Here is a 21207-nt window from a genome sequence, read left to right as displayed (position 1 = left end):
GCATGTGGGATGTGTGGGTATTGGTATATGAAGGCTGGACATTTCAGGACATTGAAAACCATGCTTAAGCTTAATTATAAGAATCTTCCTTGTGAATATCTCTGAGCTTGGCAAAAATGTTCAGTAAAGGAGCTTTGTTATCCTTGGCTACTACTTAATTTCCCTAGCAAAGTAGCAAAGACACTTACTTCTCTTCTTTGCATTTTTAGTATCCACATCAGATACTGCTTCCCCCGCTGCCCCCCGTGGATGTAAACTCTGTTTTGTCAGTGCCACAGGACATTAGGCTTTTACCTACCGACTCAAACTCTTCATGTGTGAGAACCTTCACCACTAGTTTCTGTAATGGCAGGACAGACTGAAGTGTATTATATAGTGACCAAAGTGTATTACATCGTGTGAGAATGAAAAAGTGTCCACTGTGCTTTTCTTTCATTTCTTTTTTTCCTAAAGTACTTTTCCCTCTTCATTCACAGCTGTCTATTTCCAGACCTTCCTGGGCTTTTTGTTTTTGCATGTTAAGTTTATTTTCTTCCTATCCCTGGTGGCTATCTTGGTTTACAGAGCAGTTTGTTCCTTGCTTATTGTTTTGTCTCCTTTGAGGAAATTGCCAGGGTTTCCATTAGCTTGTAATACTAATAGCTGTGACCTCCTTGGGTATCTGCCTGGTTAGAAGGGATTTTTTAATTTGTGGTAATGTAAATATGCTTTGCTTGCAGCCTACAAATTACTTGTATCAGATAAGACAGCCAGAAATCTAACCTTTCTGTGGCAAGCATAAGCTTTAATTATGCTTATGCCATATAATGTAACAGAGGGGGTAAATTAGAGTGATTTTTACTCTGTTAAGCTTTGTGCATCTGTTTTATTGTTTTAGGTAATTATGAAATAAATTTTCAAGGTGAGGGCTAGAGGTTATTCTGAAGGCACATGCAGTCGGGATTGAGAGGTGTCTGCATGGAGATGCCATGTTGCTGATTAAAAAGCTGATCATCCTTGTCTAAAGCATTAATTCCTGCTGTGAGTAACCAAGCTGCAATTGAATAGGGCATCTCCTTTGGCCCCAAGACAAGGTGCTGAGCCAGATGGACCTTCAGCCTGACCCAGTGCAGACGTTTTTGTGACTGTTGTGTAGAAAACTCATCACTTATGTTGCTGAGGCCACTTCAAATATGCTAATATTGACCCAACTTAGACTCTTAATGTTTCTTATCTGCAGGATGAATCAACAGGAGAGATCACCTTCTATATGAAGGGGGCTGATGTGGTGATGGCTGGGATTGTGCAGTACAACGACTGGCTGGAAGAGGAGGTACGGGGCTGTGTCTCCTACATACGGAGGGTTTCTCACACAAGTGCTTTTCTCCTTGTAGGGCAATGTATGACAAAGCTTGTCAATGTGGCAGAGCGGACATAACTGCTAAAACATCTGCAAGCCAGAAGGTCACTGATCTTGGCAATTCATTGGATTAGTCTTCAGCCAAATATATATGCAGTAACAAGGAAGTCAGGTGGCAAGTTTGACATATTTAGTGCAGAATAAGTCCTGTAAATAAAATGGATTTTGCTCAAAACTGATTGCTATTCAAGATCACCAAATTTGTCCTGGGCTTGATCCTGTGTTTGGATTTATTTTAGACTGAAAGGTCTAATTTCAAAACTACATTTGGCAGCTTTCTACTGGGATATGTTTGTCAGGTTAGTAGTAATGTTGACACAGAGTTCATAGAAGTAGCTTCAGTTACTGATTCTCCCCACCCCCAAACCCTGGTGTTCAAAAAACTAATACTACCTTGGTCTCATTTTAAAGAGTTTGGTAGCTAAAGATGTGAAGTCTACAAATCAAAGGCTTGTGTCCTTTTACTTAGAGACAGAGAAAATGAAATCAATGGCGTTGTTTTTGCCACACTGGTATAGCAGAGAGGACATTTTTGTTTCTGATCACTGGGATAGATTACAGACCATTGCAGATCTCCTTTTTTCCTCTTGGGTTTATCATGCACTTTATCAGATGTTATAGACTCACTGAGGTTGCTCAAATGGGACGGTTATTTTCTTAACCTGCTATCTTGCATTGCCATCTCTGCAATGGTGTGCATAAATCATCTTACTTGAGTTGCAGTTTATGGTTTACAATGTGATACTTCTTTCCAGTGTGGTAACATGGCTCGGGAAGGCCTGAGGGTTCTTGTTGTAGCCAAGAAGTCTCTGACGGAAGAGCAGTATCAAGACTTTGAAGTAAGTTTTTATGTGTTTTTTTCATTTGTTTTTAAACAATCACTGAAGTGATTCTCACAGACCTCTTGTGATAATGCCGCCTCTCATCTCCCTACTTCTTCTGCTAGAATTGACATTCTTCAATGTCTTGCTGTTCTTTTAATCAAAGTTGCTTTTGAAGTGATAACATATGAAACTGGATCCCAGCCAGGACCCTCCAAAACAGTTCCTGAATTCTGCCTTATAATCTTTTATGGTTATAAATTCTGCAAATATTAATCATTTGTTAGACAAGTTGTGTTTGTGTGGGGAAATGTGTTGGCTTTTAATTTTCATTGTTGCATTCTGACATCCAGGGAAACTACAAACAACCAGAATATAACCCAGCCGGGCTTCATGGAAACACAGGCTTCATGCGTGTAGTTTATTAGATGTGTCTCTACACACAGCACTAATTTGCTTACCCCAGGCAGGCAAAATGTGAAGGAGAACGGTTTAGTTAAATGCAGAGATGAGATAGTGGAAATGCTTAGGATTCTCTATTGCCATCATTTATAGATGTGTTAGTTGCAGAAACCGTGGTTAGACCTGTGGTGCAAGGGAGATGCTTCCAGGCTTTCTGCAGGTGTCACTTCAGCAGCTGCTGTGCGTTTGCCTGCACAAGGACATGCTGTGCACCATGCTGCCCAGCTGGAACAGGACAGGGACAGAATGACAAAAACTTCCTGAAATATTTTCCGCCTTATTCTGTAACATGCAACTCATGTTTGCCAGCCATTACAGGTGGCATCCCTGAACAGAGGGAGGTTAACTGGTTAACCCTTGTGCTGGTTAACCCTCTAATCCACAAAAATGCAGGCTGGCTGTGTGAGTGACTGTGTCTGTGTCTGCTCTGTCCTCAGGCACGCTACGTCCAGGCAAAGCTAAGCGTGCATGACCGTTCCCTGAAGGTAGCCACAGTCATCGAGAGCCTGGAAATGGAGATGGAGCTGCTGTGTCTCACCGGCGTGGAGGATCAGCTGCAGACGGACGTCAGACCCACTCTGGAGACGCTGAGAAATGCTGGCATTAAGGTCTGCCTAACCTAATGTTACTCCTAGCAGGAACGCTTAGACCCTCTGGAGTATGTGGCACTGTCCTACAGACAGTAAATTAAGACAGTTTGGGGGCCCTGTCACGGTAAACGTTTCACCAAGTGCCCTTTGCGAGTGGGAACAGTGGGACTGGCCGATGCATTTTAAACATCACTTTAGGAACAGAACACACTGGAAGTAGTAAATGTTAACTAAACACATGAAAGCGTGTCACCTTTTGTGCTTTTCTTCCCCTAACATGCTCCGGCTCCTGCGCAGAAACTGAGTGCGTAAGCAGGAGGGTAGCTACAGGAGACTTTTGGGCAATTGTTTCTTTCAGATAGTTGCATGAAACAAGACTGGTTTGAATGTGTTTGGTCCCTGGTGCACGAGCTCCCGTGCTGGGGCTGAAGCTGTGAATATACAGGTTTTCAGTAGCCACTAGAGGGGGTCTGAGCCAAGAAAATCAGGGACTGGACCTTTTTTTTTTTTTTTTTTCCCCCTCTCCCAGCTTTCTGGGCTCCAGCATCTAAGACTCAGACACCTACAGTCTGAGCTGTGCTCAGTGGTGAGGGAACCAGTGTGATGCCTGCTTATTCTCTCTCTGAAAACTTGCAAGTCAGATCCCGGACTTGCAAAAAGGAAAAAGAAACGGACTAAACATTCAGATTTGGGCAAGAAAAGTAGGTAAAAGGTTCTGGTTGTGGTTTCTCTGCTTTAAGTAGCAATGTGAGCAAAAAATCTTGAGCCATGCTGTGAATCCAAAGCAGGGCTGTGTGTTTGGGACTGAGGTAGGACGTGGAATTCAAGGCTTGGGACAAGCTTCCAAAAGTGCTTTCTGTTTGGAGCCATCCCTGTAAACAGCAGGGACTTCAGCAGAGAAGTGAGACAAGCAGAATCAGACAGAGCTCCTTAGCAGCATTGTGGCTTTCTACCCCTGCGGCGTAGTCCTGGCCAGTTATTCCAAAGCGGTTTCATTTTTTTTCTCTTCACCTTGGCTGGAGTCGGTGTCAGGGTGTGGGGTGTGTCGTCACACAGCGAGCGCGGCACTTCTGAGCACTCCTTGCAATGGTATATTCATTAGGGTATTGCATGCAAGAAGTAAATCAAGAGTGAAGGCAGTCTTGTAATGCATTACAGGGACCATCTTGTTAAGATCAAATCTCTTTCCAACCTCAGATTATTAAACAAATAAGTGAGTCTTTGTGTGTTTTTTTTGTTGGGTTTTGGGTTTTTTTGTTTTGTTTTGTTTTTTTTAAGGTTTCATTAAATATTCTTGGGCAGTGTCTTGAAAGAATAAAAACACCAGTGGAAAAAACAAAACAAACTCTGATATATTTACACTATTGAGGGAATTCCCTGCCAGATTATAACAGGGTATTGCTCCTGAGTATTGCTGCTGACATTGCTTTCTAATGCCCCCCCTCACCAGCACAAAATAAAAGGAGCAGTGTATATTTAAAAAAAAAAAAACAAAAAAAAAAACCAACAACCAACTTAGTCTGTTCCAGACGCACACATCAGCAGTGAGCTAACCCCAGTTGCATCATCCACATTTCAGGCAGGGCCATGAGGGATCTTTCTGCGGCAGAGTCCGCTTATTTCAGCATACAAGAAATAGCTGGGGTGGGACACATTAACACACGCATACACATTCTTTAGCTTGCATTTTGTGGGTTTATCAGCAGAATCTTGAAATATTGCAGGTGGGAAAAATGTTATACATAGTTTATAACTTCTTTTGCATTTCAGCCTCTTTAAAAGCTTTGCTTTCTTTGATCTGTGAGGATTTTCTTGTATTTCCTATTTTTTAAAATAGGGCTTTTTTAGAACAATAAGCTGTATATGTATTCTAACAATCCTTTTATATGCCTGAACTGGCAGGTGGTACTTCTAGATGTCCTGCAGACATGGTTGTTAAGTTTTGTATTTAATACACTCAATATTTGGATTTTAGGTGTGGATGCTGACAGGGGATAAGTTAGAGACAGCCACATGTACAGCCAAGAACGCACATTTGGTGACACGGACACAGGACATCCATATATTCAGACTAGTGAGTAACACCCACGTACCCGTCTCTCAAGACTTGTTCAGGACCCCAAATTCTGGGACAGGAGGCATGCTGAGATCACAACTGTTTTCCAGCAGTAGACCCAGAATGTTTTTATTGTTTTGACCCAGCTTTCTGTCCCCTGAGTTTTTGTTTATCTGACTGTGTGCTCTGAATAACTCAGTGTGCTGCCTGTCTGTATTACTTTTGCTCCCTCTGAGACTTGTTTGTTTGTTTGTTTTTTCACCCCAGTGAAGCAAGCCCTTCCTCAGTTGCCATCTTTTTCCCCAGGTGACTAACCGTGGAGAAGCCCATCTAGAGCTGAACGCCTTCCGCCGGAAACACGACTGTGCTCTTGTTATTTCTGGCGACTCGCTGGAGGTAGGCTCCAAATGCCTCAGGCTGTTCAGGAACAGCCCTAAAACACTGTGGCTGAATTTGGATTTTTTTAAAAGACACTTTCATAGCACAAACGTCGGTGACGCTTCTGATCTCTGTAAATTAGGTGTGTCTGAAATACTATGAGTATGAGTTCATGGAGCTGGCTTGCCAGTGCCCTGCCGTCGTGTGCTGCAGATGCGCTCCGACACAGAAGGCTCAGATCGTGCGATTGCTCCAGGAAAGGACCGGCAAACTCACCTGTGCAGTAGGTAAGGGACTAGTTAGGGAGGAGTGACCATGTAGGATGGTGTCTTTACTGTTTCTTCAGTGAACAGTCCCGTGTCATCTCATAACACCTGGAAATGCTGAGTTAGGTAACAGTGTTTTTGTGGGGATGGTTGAGAAGATGAAATCTTGCATATGGAAACTTTGATGACAAACTACTCATAAATATTTGGGGTAGTATCTTTGCAAAACAGAGCTTGAACTTGATCAGGAAAAGTGCCATTGTTAATCTGTGAGCTTTATTTCAGCATTGTCGGTATAATGGTACACCTAAAAGTCAGATAAAGTGATCAGTGACCTGTGGGTCTATTAAAAACAAAACTTCTTAAGAATTTAAATTCATGATTTCTATTTAAAATCCTGCTTTTGTTGATAGAGTGAAATGTTTCTTCTAATATTATAGTCTGGTGCAGATGCCTTTGGTGGGGTTGCAAGTTGTCCCTGTTGCTTAACTACCAATGTCGTTTGTCTGTGCTCTGACCTGCAGGTGATGGAGGGAATGACGTTAGCATGATTCAGGAGGCTGACTGTGGTGTTGGAGTTGAAGGAAAGGTGAGATTACTTTGTGTTTAATAAGACTTCCTATGGCAATTCAGGACCTAGTTTGCAAGTAACTCTTAAATGAATCCTCAGAAATTTGTGCAAGAAGCTTCCACAAGAATAATCATCAGACCAATAGCCTTATCATGAAAAATAATTTGGCTGTAACAGAGACTACTCTTTAACAGAGTTCAAGTTCATTATTTGGTTCTTGGCAGATTCCCTGAATTTGGACTATTGTGGTTAGCTTTGGGGTTTTTAATCACACGTAGACGCTCCAAATGCTGGAGTTACAATTACTGATAACATATACCCTACATGTACAATTAAAAACTATTGATATTAGTTTAGAAAGCAAACTCTGGGGTTAGAGCTCTGGTTCCTGTACGTGGAGCTGCTTGGAGCAACAAGACTGGATTTGGCGGCAGTGGAAAGACTGCTTGCAGTGAGCCAAAACATAAAATTGAGTGAACTTTTGAGACTGAAAATTTGTGTTCAAAACTGACTTGATATGAGTGTCACGTTAACATGCGTGTTGTGAATCATTAACCGGAGGCTTGCTTAGAATTGGAGGCCAGGGTTCAAATGGGAATTCTCCTCATATTTTTGCTCTTTGCTTAAAAGCCACGGTGGAAGGCAGAAGTGCTGAGGTAATGCTCTCCCCCACCTAATGTATTGCAAATTTTCTTGGAAATTCTGTCAGTGATAACTAAATAATAATAATACAATATTTCTTTGTTTCCAATAATGAAATGATCTCACTATGCTTTTACTTGCTGTTCTACACAGGAAGGAAAACAGGCATCACTTGCAGCCGATTTCTCTATCACTCAGTTTAAACATCTGGGTCGTTTACTAATGGTGCATGGAAGGAACAGTTACAAACGGTCTGCAGCTCTCAGTCAGTTTGTAATCCACAGGAGCCTGTGCATCAGTACAATGCAGGTGAATGGACTGTCATGAGGGATTTTTCCAACGGAGAGGTGAAAAAGCCAAATCAAAAAGTAAAGGTTCTGTGTTTCGTTTTGGATGCAATTATTTCTTCTCCTGAAAATTTTCATGGGTTGGAACTTGAGGTTGTTACTTTGATGTGAAAACACATAAGAAAGTTCCCGGTATTGGACAAACATCAGCAACTTCTCCAAAATTGGATGAACAATATTCTACCTTAGAAAATGCTGCTTTCATGCAGCATGTTGTCGCTGTCATTTAGTAATGCTAGGAAATACTGAAAATCTGAAGCAGGGCAATATTCTAAAGGCCTCTGCTGACTAAGTGCGCTTATTTTCAGGTGTGTTTTAACTTCGGTCTCACTATTTGAAGGCCTTACTTAAGCAACTGAGGAGGCCCTGGCTCAGACCTCAATGAGGTTACCAAAAGCTGGGTCTGGCGTGCTGTGGAGTGTTTGCAGGAGCTGTGTTGCAAAGGCTGCTGAAGCACGTATTAACCTTCCCAAGTACTCGGCAGCTCATTGCAACAATGTGGAGGCAGTCTGTTCCTCTCCATTTCAAAGGGACCCTTAGAAACAGATTTGGTATTCACAAAATTTACGTTGCTTATGTGTGCAGAGCCTCAGTGTAACAAAAATGGAATTGCCAGTTGGCAGGGAGAGTTGAAAGAGATTTTAAGAGTTCATGAGGCAAATTCTGTTCTTAGCTGTGGTGACTTGAGTGAAAGTTACAGTTAAGGACAGAGGTTGCTCTTTGGGAGTTGCATTTCCATGCCATAGTGTACTGATAGAGTCCTTAAAAATACTAAGTATTTTTTGAGTAAAATACTTGGTATTTTTGAGAAGGCTGGTTCTGCCCTCTCCCCTTTTTAGAATAAACACGTTGGAGAGGGATGCATAGAGAAAAAAGGTTCAAACTCAGGACAGTCTATCTTACTCTGCAGGTAAAAACAGGAACAGAAAACAAACCTGTAACTTCTGACAAAAAAAAAGTAAAAATTAATCTTGAACTCTGTGGTGTTTGTATTAGTGAGTGTTAACTCTTTTTACGTTGTGAAGGTATCATCCAGGCATAAATAAGTACGCACCTGTCCTTCACAACATCTGGATGGCTTTGATCAAACCAGTGGGCTTTGGAGGAAACTCTTTATGTTCTTTTCTGTGGAATTATATTACAAAAAGTTTTCCAAGTCCAGCTCTCCAGTGTTTGCTGTTAAACATAGCTTTCATCCAAGGTTTGAATAGGAATAAAAAGGGTTGATATTACATTCTTCTGTCTTCATTTCAGGAATTTGGAGAACCCACTGCAAGTACATTCCAGTTTGAACATATTTTTAAGCTGTTACTTTTACTGCAGTATCTTAACGCCTGAAAAGCTTTTTTCTTTTCTTTTCTAGGCTGTTTTTTCGTCAGTATTTTACTTTGCTTCAGTTCCTCTCTACCAAGGCTTTCTCATCATTGGGTAAGAACTCACTTTTTACTAATAGTGTGGACAACCTGTGCATAATGAATAGATTTGGGCTAATTAACATGCAAGGCATGCACATCTCTACTCTGCACGTTTCACAACATGGCTTCAGAAGATGGATGTGATCCTTGTCCCCTTTCTGCTCCTCTGCACTGAGCAAAGCCACTGAGGCAGTGCAAATACTTCTAGAAACCTTTCCAAAAGGACAGTTTGTCACATTCAAAACATGAGAAGCAAGCCATCCTCTGGGAACTGTTTCTTCAATCCTAGTAAAAAACAGAGGGACGGTCGTTACGCTCTGGTGCCTGTGCAGCAGAGCGAGCCAGTGCCCAGCTCCTGACAGTTTCAGAAAGGGGGGACAACCCAACCTCTTCAACAGGAGGAGTCAGTTCCTGTCTAAAGTATACTGGGATTACACTTGTAATCCCATGACTTCATAGACTTTCGAGACCATAATTAAAAAACAAACAGCAAATTCTTCTCCATCGCCTTCTGATACAAACAGGATCAAGCCTGAACTGTAGAGCAAACTTTGGGGTGGTGACAGGTCTGTCCTTGGCTCCACTAATAACCCAATAACACCAGCTGCAATACTTTAACCAATCATCTGTGTATGAGTGTTTCTAATCAAAAGCCATTCAAGAAGCAAATCCTGCAGGTTTTTCCTACATGCAAAACTCTGGTGTGTTCCATTTGCAAGTTTTTATAATATGTACATCATTTGGCATTTCAAGAATACTGTATTTCCTTTCTGAAGACTAGCATTTCTGTTTGCTCATCTACACCTTAGGTAATTTACTTGTCTTCTACCTTCTTCCCAGGTATTCCACAATTTACACAATGTTTCCAGTGTTTTCTCTAGTCCTGGACAAGGATGTTAAATCTGAAGTTGCAATGTTGTACCCAGAGCTCTACAAAGATCTTCTTAAGGTGTGGGAGACTCTTGTTTGTTTTGGTTTAAGGCAAGATCCCTGTCTTGATTTGAAACTCTAAATGTGTAAAGTCAAATATATTATCAGTAGATACAGAACTTTATCATGCATTTTGAAGCAAACTTGTTTTAAAGGCAAATTTGAATTAACAGATACAACCAGATTTCCTGGCAGTTTGTTATTGAATGCTACATGAAATGCAATTTATTAAAAACGGCTGGGGAAATAGAAGTTCCATTCTGTGGGAAATTCTAAGGATTTAATATTACCGATTTGTTCCAAAATAGAGGGGAAGGAGAAATTGTTGGGGATTTGGCACTATCCTGAAGCCAGAAAAGGGCATGGGGGGAAGGGATATGGTCATTTGATGGAGGGAGGAGGTTATCACATAGTTTCTTGAATAGAAATTTGCCTTAAGGATGATCTAAAGGGACCTAAAGTTTTGGTTGCTGTGCCATTTTTGTAGCTTTAGCATGAAAGTTGGGTCCTTCTCCTTAGACAAAGAAAACTTTATTTTATATTTACCATAGAAATATCAGGAAGGTAAATCTTGTCTTAGGTTCCTGGTTTTTTGGTTGTTTTTTTTTTCTTTTCCCTTACTGGAAAATTTTTTGAATAACTGGGGTATGCAGACTGGGAACATCTTTCTTAATTGAAGGAAAGGGTGGACTGAGTCTTCAACAGATCCTTTCCCTTAAGGATTTCTGTTAAACAGATACTCTCAGAAGTAAAGCCTGTTTTTCCAACAGCCTGAATAAGTCTCCATCTGGTTTCACTTGTATGTTGTCTCTTATGTCATAAACCACTAATTCTCCAACCATCCTTAGGCCTGGTCTAAACATAGGGGGGGGTTTGTACTGGTATAGCTGTGTTGGCTGGAGATGTTTTTTTTTTTTAAAAACCTATCTGCCTTCAGTATGATGGTGATTTGTGTGTGTGTGTGTCTAGAACTACAATATTAATATATGCATATATGTGTGTATACACACATCTTATATTTTGCAGTACAGTGACTAAACTCCTGAGACATCTTTGCATTGAATTAATCGTGTGTGCAGTAAGGTTGTACTGTACTGTGCAAGCAGTGAGCTTCCACAGTCCCAGGCCTCCTTCGTGCATCATGAAAAATGAGAATAAAGAGGCAGTACCTCAGGGTTGGTTGATTTGTTTTGTTTGCTCTCCAAATCACCTTCAAATTATCTTTTATTAATTGCTGGGTTGATCTGTAAGTGAATATTCATAAAAGAAAACCCCAAATGGAGCTTCGTCTTTTTTTTTCTTTTCTTTCCCTTCCTAGGGACGACCATTATCATACAAAACGTTTTTAATATGGGTCTTAATAAGCATCTATCAAGGTAAGAAATCAACTTCTGCTTGTGCCTTTAAATGTTTTAATGAGTACAGAATATCTAATTTTTTCTTTTGCAGGAAGTTAAGTAAGGCATGAAGTTAATTTAACAGTGTGTCCTTGGGATAATGAATAACTTTTTTTTGTGTGTCAGAAAATGTTGGTAGCATTACCAAAGGAAGAAATTTTCTAAAACCAAATATTGGCAACAACTGGTCAACCCTGTCGCAGGCAGCAATGTAGGAGTTCAAAGCATCATACCTCTTCCCATTGGGACCATTCTTTGTCATTTTGTGCAAGTTCCTTTTAGTGCTTCAATTGCTCCATCTGTAAAGCAGAGCTTGTGACTCTTCCCTTCTTTTGAAAAGGTTTTGAAAGCTATAGATTATAAAGATTATTAAGTCAGCATGCAAAATACAGAATCTGTAGCTTTGTGTATTTTACCTAAACCCTGCCTATGAAGGAGTTACTTCTTAGCCATCTGTAATGAAGGACTAGAGTAGAGCTCAGGTTCTTGATCATATCCCATACACTCTAATTAGGCTGCTGAAACAGTTAAGCAAATGCCTTAATTACAATGCATCCATTTCCAAAAGTGGGTGTAGTAATTGGGGTATATGTCTAAGAAGATCTTTTCTTTCATTTTGTCTTTTTTTATCAAGTAATCTCAAACTCAAATACTTTCTATAAGTGTTAATCAGGGAATTGTGGAAAACATGTAAATAACAAGGAGCTATAAAAATAAAATTGCAGTATGATTTTGTGACAAAATTTCTTATTTTCCAGAACTCCTTTATGAACAAGAGTCAGAATAAATGTGACAAAATAAGCAGATAATTCTTACTGATTTAATTGATACTACCATCCTCAGTAGGGAGCGAATCCAAGAATATAAAAGCTCTGTTAGCATTATCTTCTGTAACCTAGCACGGCAGAACCCTATGACAGGGATCATGGTCTTCTGATGCTGTATAAATATGATGGCAAAGCCAAGGCATTTATAGAAAACTCACAAGTGGTGGAAAGCTTAAGCCAGAGGGTGATGCATTGAGGGAAAGATTTCTTCTTGAGCTAAGACCACTATCTGGTTACAATATTTGGTTAAAGTGACTTCACTTCTGATGTGCTAAATAACTAGAAAACAGCAAGCCAAACAATTGGGCTAGTTGCTAGCAGAGATGAGCCTGTCCGAAAACTTGAGCAGCCCTAAATTTTGGAAAGTTCACAGCTGGATTTGAACTTTGTGGCTCGAGCTCTAGTCACTTGCAGGTTTTCCCTTCCGAAACTAGCCTGGTGTGATGGATGTCGGTGCGGATTACTCATGCTGTTAACATGAGTTATTTGTGCAGGTGGCTGTGCAGAGCATTGTGAGCATTCCCTGGCTAGCCAGAATAGGAGCACAAAACAATGCATCATTAACAGTACTTTATGTACTCCTTTTAGGGGGAAATGTAAAGGGGAGAGATCTTGGCCGAAGTAGTGCAAAGAGCGGCTAACTCGTATCCACTGAAGCTTTTCAACACCTTGCTTCCATCTGGGCACTGAGGCAGTGCAGTAGGTTTTAGAAGTATTTGATATCTTTTAGCTTCTAAGTAGTGACCAACTGCTTTTCTGGGAGGGTAGAGTTCTATGATGTTAGAAATCTCCAGTTGCCAAAATAGCATGTATTAATTTCCTATCTCCATGTGTCTGTGAATATGATAGACTGTTATAAAAGTCTGGGCACCTCTGCTGTAGCTTTTCCCTGTCTTCTCATCAGTTCTGTCTCCTAAATAGTAACTGATTCGTTGTCATTACATTCATCAGGTTTCATGAAAAACAGTCTCAAGACATGACTATGTTTCAGCCTTTCCAAGACCTAGCAGTGGGTTTTAGAGCTTAGACTGGTGTTTGAATAAAATACCCAAATGTTCCATTCCCTTGCAGGTAGCATCATCATGTATGGAGCACTCCTCCTCTTTGAATCCGAATTTGTCCACATTGTTGCCATTTCCTTCACGTCCTTGATTCTCACGGAGTTACTGATGGTGGCATTGACGATCCAGACATGGCACTGGCTTATGATAGTGGCTGAGCTGCTTAGTCTCTCCTGCTACATAGCTTCTCTGGTCTTCTTACATGAGTTTATTGGTAAGGTTAAATGCCTTTTTTCCAATCCGTTAGTTTATGACCTGAATAGTAACAGGACTGTAAAGAGCTGAATTGAGCTTAAAGGCTGTTGATGAAGCCAACAATAATTACGACAGTGGTTCTGACCAGAATAAGCTCTATTTGATTTGAAGGCTCTTGAAAGATATTTCATGCTTCCTTCTCATAGCAAAATGATAGAGGAGGTAAAGGTTGTCAGTAGACTGTGTGCTGCCCAGTGAATCTCATCCGTACTTTCAGAGCTCCACCACGTGTCAGCTGTCATATGTAGCAGTGGTCTTTATTTCCATATGGGAACTGAACTTGAGACTGCAGATTGAAGCCTCTGTTGTTGGTTTGAAAGATTTCATCTTTTAACTGGGTGAAGGAGTTGCCTCCTAAAACTTACCTTATTTTATCTGCTACATTGGGGCCCTTTTCCTGTGGGTTTGGTTGTTAGGTTTTTTTAGTTGCCTGAAACAGAGCTAATCCTTTTCCCTGGCTAAAGGAAAAAGGGTGAGGAATTCCAGATTCCCCCACTAGCTGTCTAGTTGCAAATTTCAGATCCATAGGGTTTGTTCCAGTGTTCGTTCAGGAACCACAAGATGTCACCACTTCTTCCATAAAGCTCTTTGCTAACTCTGAAGACAAAGAGGATAACTTCCCGGTGGGCTAGATCTGTATCTCTTGCATATGGGTATACCAGCTCTATTTTGAACGATGCTTCCCGACTATTTTTGCAAAGATTCTGAAGTATTACAACTGAGTCGAGAGAGGTGTTTGCTGGACTACCAGCAAAGTAGCAGAGGGTAGCTCTCAGAGTCAGAGGACAAGTAGTTCATTTAAAGGAAGCTTAGTGTTGCCAGGGGTTGGATAGCCCTGTTTCAGATGGGGTACGTATAGGCAGTTGCCTGCGAGGAGTTGCATGCCTTACTGAATTGCTCTGTGCAGAAAGCTGTATGTTTTGTGGAAGAGAAGGGCAGAAGAGTGAGGAACGAGGTATCATATGAGCTTTGAACTTGAATGTGGAGAAGGTGAGGCAGTTTACGAAGCGTTGGTAGATTGAATTGCTTTTCTGCACCTCTTCCCAGAATGTACTTCCCATCTTCATTGACTTTGTGCTCTTTGTGCTCATCTTTATACAGATGTTTACTTCATTGCAACTTTGTCGTTCTTGTGGAAAGTCACCGTCATCACTCTGGTGAGCTGCCTTCCTCTCTACGTCCTGAAGTACCTGAGACGAAGGTTTTCTCCCCCAAGCTATTCGAAGCTCACATCCTAGGGCTGCTCTCCTTGCACATCAGAGACAATTATTGCACATGGCTGAGAGACAAAATCATGTAGTTGTTACTATAACGAAAATGTCCGATATTTGCATAAGGATCGTGTGGTAATCTCTATTACATGCTGCTTTATTGAAAAAGACTTAACAACTGCCGTGAACGGAAACCTAATGATAAAAGGGAGTTTTCTGAGGATGGAGGCACTTGTTAGTTCATCCAGGTTTTGTCATTTTTGTTCAACTTAACTAGGGTCAAATGCACGTAGCTGTGATAATGAAGGGTTTCTCAGGCATGGTTAAAAGTATCTGAAAGCTGCTAACTGACCTTGGAATTTACATTTGAGAAATTTAAGTTACTTTTTTAAGTATCTGGGCTGTTCCTGGCATTGTGTTATGTTGTTTATATTATTTATCTTTTTGATTCAAGTAGTTACATTCTTTTTACATCTTGGAAATCCCTTAATGTAGGTGATACACTGTACTGCTGACAGCTGATTCCTGATTTATGGCATGCTGTTTCCATAATGGGGCTCCAGCGTGTCGGATCTACACACACTTGAGAATCTGAGCGTGTTTGAGATTTTCCTTCAGTTGAAATGTGGTCACCCTAGTGATTTTGGAGGTGTCCAGCCATTGATAAATACAGAGAAATGGTAGTCCAAAAAGAAGAAATTCAGTTTTGTTTAGCTTTTGTGCTTCCTGTTAAAAGGAGCTGGTGACATAATAGCTTTACTCTGTATTTATTTGTATAGGAGAAAATTATCTAAACTAAAACAAATCATCTTTGGAAAAGAAATTTGCAGTTGATCAGACTTGAAATGTGTCGACAACGTGAGGAGAGACTCGTACTGTTCTGCAGACAATGTGGCAGACGTGTCTTGAATCCTTGGAGACTGAAGGGAGAGGTCACAGAGCTGCTACTCCTCACAGCTACACAAAATCTGTTTCCTGTTAGGGTGAAGCTGCAAAGATGAGCTGCAAATAAGCTGAGGCACTCCTAGGTGGATGTTGTTCATGACATACTCCCTGCAGAGAGGCAGTTTTTGAGAACCTTGCACTTGCTTTGCTCTAAAAACCAACCTTGAATCACGGGAGTGGGTTTCATACGAAGGCGTTAGGCCTGTTTTCAAAAATAAACTCAATGAATTCTGTTTTTTATAATAAGCATTGGCCCACATTATAATACTGTGAGGAAAGCAACACGTACTTAGGCTGCTCAGGAGAAGGACGGAGAGTTATGGGAACCTTTTACAGTTGGGTCCATACATCAAACATGGATGAGCTTTTAGTGGCAGCCATCCTCATGTAAGGGCTGTTTAGTCTGTGCTAAATTAGTTGCTTGCTGTCTCATTGCCACATCATGAAAACCACTGTCAGAGCTGGCACTGCTTGGCGGTGGTGTTGGTCGGCTGCGTGGAGGGACCAGGAACAGCAGAGCCCAGAGCCTGAGCTCCCTTCTTCTCCTCTCTCAAGGCATCCCTTCCAGGTCAGATTATCACACCGTGCTGGTGTGAAGGGCAGAAGCTCCCTGGTTGTCTCTGTAGCATGCTGAACCTCTTTAATGGACTGCCAGCTTCTGTCGCCATTGCTACAGGCGCTCCACTGTCGCAAGCAGCCCAATGCTGCGTTAAAAGGTCTGATGTGAAAATCAGTGGAAAATGGGAATGTTGTTTTAAAAGAGCCTGGAGTCTGTGTTGACCCACAGTGGTACGTCTTGAATTTTCAGATATAAGATAGCCGTGGCTTGTGTGGTGGTTGCTCTGGGGAATGTTTTGTACAACCTGACCTGCCTTCCTTGCTCTCAGTTCCTGTGAGTAAATATCAAAGAGGAGGGGAAGCAAGTTCCAGAGATTCAGAGAAAAATTGAATGTGCTTCATAATGCATGCGGCTTGGGGTGAGAGGAAGGTGCAAGTCCATATGACCTTGTTGTTGTTTCATGTGGGGGATACCGTTTTAATTTAGAAAATGATGTTTCAAAATCCTTTGGGAATACGAACAGCAAACACTCTTTAATCTAACTCACTGGTTTTTCTTTTGTGCCCAGTCTTCTGATTAGGCTCTTGTCTGAAGTCCTGATACGTAGCAACTGCCTTCAGAAACAACCTACTGGCTAAGGAAAGCTAATTCTTGGTATTGACCTTTTCAAAATATTATGAAAATTTGCCTTTTTCCCTTCTCTTCCAATTTTTTTCCTAAAAATAATAATAATATACATTTCTACTTATCTAACACGCATGTTCATGTCGGGAAAGGCTCTAGAATTCCAACATTCTTAGTGATTTGTCTCGCAGAGGAAAAGTAGAGCCTGAACAGCCCATTTGTGGGGGAGTTAGGCTGACAACCTTTTGTGAATTATGCCACTTCACCAAAAAGATACTTAATGTTGTCTTTATCATAACTTGCTACAGCTCCTGGATAGTCAACCGTGCAGGTGTTCTGGAGTCCCCAGTCAGCATTTGATTTAAGTAGATTTAAATACAAGAGTCAAGAATTTCTTTTGGCTGCTTCTTGTGACTGAGAAGTCAAGTCCCTCTTGTCCATTGGCAAATACATTGCAGTACACATCTTTGTAAAGCCCTGTCCCTATCTAGTGTGTATTAGTAGTTAAATGTCCTGCAAGAATAACAGTGCCATGCTACTGTATGTAAATATTTGAGACATATATATGGTAGAATTCACTGTTTCCTGAAGTCAACACAGTTTACACTGAGTGGACCATATTTGCAAAATATTAGCTTACACCAAGAAAGGGAGTGAATTGTGATTTCAGTTATATTTATTGAATCATAACTTTAATAATGAACATATATTTAGTGGAATTGATAGCAATCTATAGCTGTGTTTTGGGGTGCGAATTATGTTCCTTTGCAGCTAGTTTTTTTGCACAAGTTTGTAAATCCAGGAAGTAATTTCTGTCTGGGTATACACTGCGTTTTTTTTAAAGCAATCAGAAAATTAAAACTTCCATCTAACAAACAGCAGGAAAGAGGAATGATTGTTGTATTTTTCAAGTTTAGCACTTTATGTCTGCAATATATTTCTCTTAAGTTATTTAAAAAATGTTTTTAAAAGCAAAGTTTAATACATATGTTCATACTTACTGTACATTTGAATAAATGGATTCTCTGCTGGAAATTTAATCTTTTTCCTCTAGTATGCTCATAATTTGTGCTTATTGGGAGTGAAGCATTGTTCCTTCTTCTATGTAGTATCTTGTTTGTAGCCTTACTTAGTGTTCTTCCCGTTCCTTTTTTTGTTCTGGTTTATGTACTGTAGCAGTTCATATAACTTGTGTGCTTTGGGACTGTGCTCCAAGTGATGCTGTAGGGTAGCGGTGTATGTCTCACAGTGTGCTCTTGCTTCCTGTGGCTGCTTTAGGGAAGCCAACGCTCTGTGCTGTGCTGCTGTGGTGGTTGGTTAATGTGGAGGTTTTGTGACATGCACTGTTCTCTTCTTGCATCTCTGCAGTAATTCAGGTGTGTCACAACCCTCTTCTTTTTTTTTTTTTCTTTAAGTCTGTATTTGTTTTCTCCATAGAGCTTGTCCTGTTTATCTTTGCAAACATTTGTTTTGCTCAGCTCATAGTGCAATTGAAATGCAATATTCTTTATTCAGCAGCAGCAGCTTAAATCTGTGCAGGGTCTTATCAGAACTGGGCTGAGGGGTGATGAGTGACGTCCCTGGTGTCCCCTTGGGGTTGAGAACTATGTGCTGAGAGGTACAGCTGTGGCTGTACCAAACTGAGCAGCACCAAAGACGTTGTTTTTCTGTGCTCTACTGAACTATCACGATTAAACGCCATGACAACTTCTCTTGTCCTCTGCAACTGCTGAGGAAAATTTTGCTATAGTTGAGCTGAGTTTGTCAGGGAGCCCCAGAGAGTTAGATGTGTGAATCCCTAAATCTTGTCTTTTGGCTTTATCTTTCGAAGAAAGCTGCTGCACCATCTGGTACATCATAAACCCTTGGTTTGCACAAGCAGTGCTCTAAACCAGGTATGTGAACTATTATTGCATGTAGCTCACTGTCACACGTTCTTTGCACACAACTGTTCAGCTGGGGTTTGACTCATCTCCGCAGTTGCTGTGGCCAGTCCAGTTCCCACTAAAATCTTCAGCGTGAGCTGGATGGGCTGTTGTATTTTTTTATTATTAGTTACTTCATAAATAATAAACTCTTTGATTTGCATGAAATCCTGGGTTCTACAGCTTTGCCAATATGGTCCATTACTACTGCCTACTACAACTTGTGTACTAATATGCCTTTGAGAACATTTTTAATTGTTAAAATTGTTAAAAAATAAATGTTACGTTAATTTAATTTTTAACTGGGGAAATGGATTCTGGTGTCAAAATGATATTTACTGTGATGCCAATGTTTTGTACCTGTCATCTAGTTAAACAGTGTGTAAATACTCTTGATTCAAGAGAATATGAATGCCGATTATTTATTGTTCTGTGGAGTTATATGTTGCAGATGTGTAAGAACTTAAAAGGGAATGTTGTAAAACAAGGTGGAAAAATAAATTTTATGCAACTTCTTTACTTCATCCATATACATCATGTATGATGCACCTGAGTTAGTCCTGGCGTGATCAGTCCAAGATGCGTTTTGCCAGAATTGTAAGTATATAGGTTAAATTGCATTGTGGCCCTTTAACTTGTCTATGTGTGAAATGCTTATCCGTGCAATGGTCAGTACTTTCTGCTGATCAGTGTAGACCTGCTGCATTAATTTCTTTATTGTAAACAGTTTTCTAACAGTTTTAACAGGAAAGGGTTTGGGGCAGGGAGGGGGTGTTGATTGTTGGGTTTGCGGGTTGTTTTTTTTTCTTAAAGTATCGGTGTAAGCTTTTGCTGCCCTTCACTTTATTAGTGCCTATTTGCAAGATTTCTTTCTGCAAGTCGTCATTGCGATTGAATGGTGTAGATTAGCTCCGTGGAGGCCGGAAGGTGCTGCTGGGCACGGGCAGGCTGCGGCCCCGCTGCCCTCCTACCACCGCTCCCTGGCTGCTCTGACCGCCAGGTGGAACTTCAGCCCCAGGCTGCTGCTTCGCTGCTGCCTTCTCTACAACCAGTTAGTCCCAGAGTGCCTAACTGTCCCGAGGATTTTAAAACAGCCCTGTAATCTGTAGATTCGGTTTTCAAGAGACTCGGCTCCTTCGGGAAATTTCTGGTCAAATCGTCCTCGCAATTTTTGGTGCAACCCCAGTTAAGGAGAAGGTGGTGGTTCCTGCTGGTACCCGCTGCTGTGAATAGGAGAAAGTCTTGCGTTTGAAACATATATATGCTGCTCTTGGAAAAGCAATGATGCAATAGCATTAGGAACAGCTATTTTTGGAATGTTCTCATCACTTGAACGTTAGATTAAGTAACTGGCTCGGCACAACAGCAGTCCCAGGGCTAGGGCTGGCTGCCCTGCTTCTGGGTCAGAAATGGGAGGGAGAGGCAGGAGTTTAACACTGAATATTCTCCGCAGGGGAAACTTCAATAACATTGATTAAGAACACAGTATGACAGTTTTCTACCAAAAATGTAACAGAGCCATAAACGCTCTCAAAAGAATTTAAAAAAATAAAATAGTATTGGATAAAGTAAATCTACTACTTGCAGACTATTTAACTAAAGCAGTGATAAACTATCCCTCAGATCATTAAACATATATTAAAGTTTTTCATTTAGATTCTATAGGATGCAGATGCCAGCATCTTAACCTTTTTCATTATTAACTTTTTTGTATAAAATAGTTAATGCAAATATTAAATAAACAGTTTTTGTGATGTTTGCACACATCAAATGGATGCTGTAGACTCCAGAAATTACAGTAACAGACTTCACTCCCAAGTGTTACCAATTTCCCACTCTAAATGGGTTACATAAGCCCTAGTTAGTGGTTCTTTTAATTTATGGATGGTTTCTTTTTAATGGTGAAATGTGTAATTAAAAAAAGCTAGAAATAGTTTTTCTAAACTCACTCTGGAAAGGGAAGGAGAATTTCTGCAATTTTTTTTTTCACCCAAACATTGCATAATAGTAGAAATGTCAAAGATTTCCGTGGGGTTTAATTTCATTCTTCATGTGGCTGTGGTCATACAAGAAGTTTGAACACTGCAGGGGTTGGCAGATTTTTGGAAGATCACGCATCCTGGGATAGGTTTTCAGCCTAGGCTTTACCAAAGAATGCCAGTGGCCTTATTTTTCGAATTGTGGTTGTATTATACACTAGTGTCTTTTTATTTTTCTTTTTTTCCTCTAAAAAAAAAGAAAGAATAGGTGCTGGCTGGTAATTGGGTATCTTACCATGGCCCTGAGCCTTACACGTTGCATGAAGACAGACAGAAGCTTCCCTTTATCTTAAACCATTTGGAGAGAAGCAAACCTTGTAGATACGCCCTCTGTCTTTGCCTTCCGATGGCTCAAGTCACGGCAGCTGTGCACCTACTCTGCCTCTTCTCTGTTGTGTTACCGTGGCATTAAATATCATTGTCATGATAAATCTTCACTAGAGGAAGGTAACTGTTCCCGTTCCCATTTCACAGGTAGGAGACGGGC

General features: G+C 40.8%; 1 protein-coding gene across 1 annotated transcript in view; it reads left to right on the top strand.

Moving 5' to 3' along the window:
* Positions 1-19377, top strand: part of ATP9A (ATPase phospholipid transporting 9A (putative)) — a 65810-nt gene extending 46433 nt beyond the window's left edge. Inside the window, exons 16-28 of the mRNA XM_075019526.1 lie at positions 1220-1312; positions 2155-2238; positions 3120-3290; positions 5248-5346; positions 5635-5724; positions 5849-5993; positions 6497-6561; positions 7339-7494; positions 8896-8960; positions 9788-9896; positions 11196-11253; positions 13173-13376; positions 14519-19377. Coding sequence (XP_074875627.1) covers positions 1220-1312; positions 2155-2238; positions 3120-3290; positions 5248-5346; positions 5635-5724; positions 5849-5993; positions 6497-6561; positions 7339-7494; positions 8896-8960; positions 9788-9896; positions 11196-11253; positions 13173-13376; positions 14519-14655 — 1476 coding nt within the window. The 3' untranslated portion in view covers positions 14656-19377. The remainder of the gene's footprint in view (positions 1-1219; positions 1313-2154; positions 2239-3119; positions 3291-5247; positions 5347-5634; positions 5725-5848; positions 5994-6496; positions 6562-7338; positions 7495-8895; positions 8961-9787; positions 9897-11195; positions 11254-13172; positions 13377-14518) is intronic.
* The last annotated feature ends 1830 nt before the right edge of the window (positions 19378-21207 follow it).

The sequence above is a fragment of the Buteo buteo genome, chromosome 2 (assembly GCF_964188355.1).
Source record: "Buteo buteo chromosome 2, bButBut1.hap1.1, whole genome shotgun sequence".
Taxonomy (NCBI): domain Eukaryota; kingdom Metazoa; phylum Chordata; class Aves; order Accipitriformes; family Accipitridae; genus Buteo; species Buteo buteo.
Note: the sequence above shows the minus strand (reverse complement) of the source record. Positions and strands in the feature narration are given on the sequence as shown.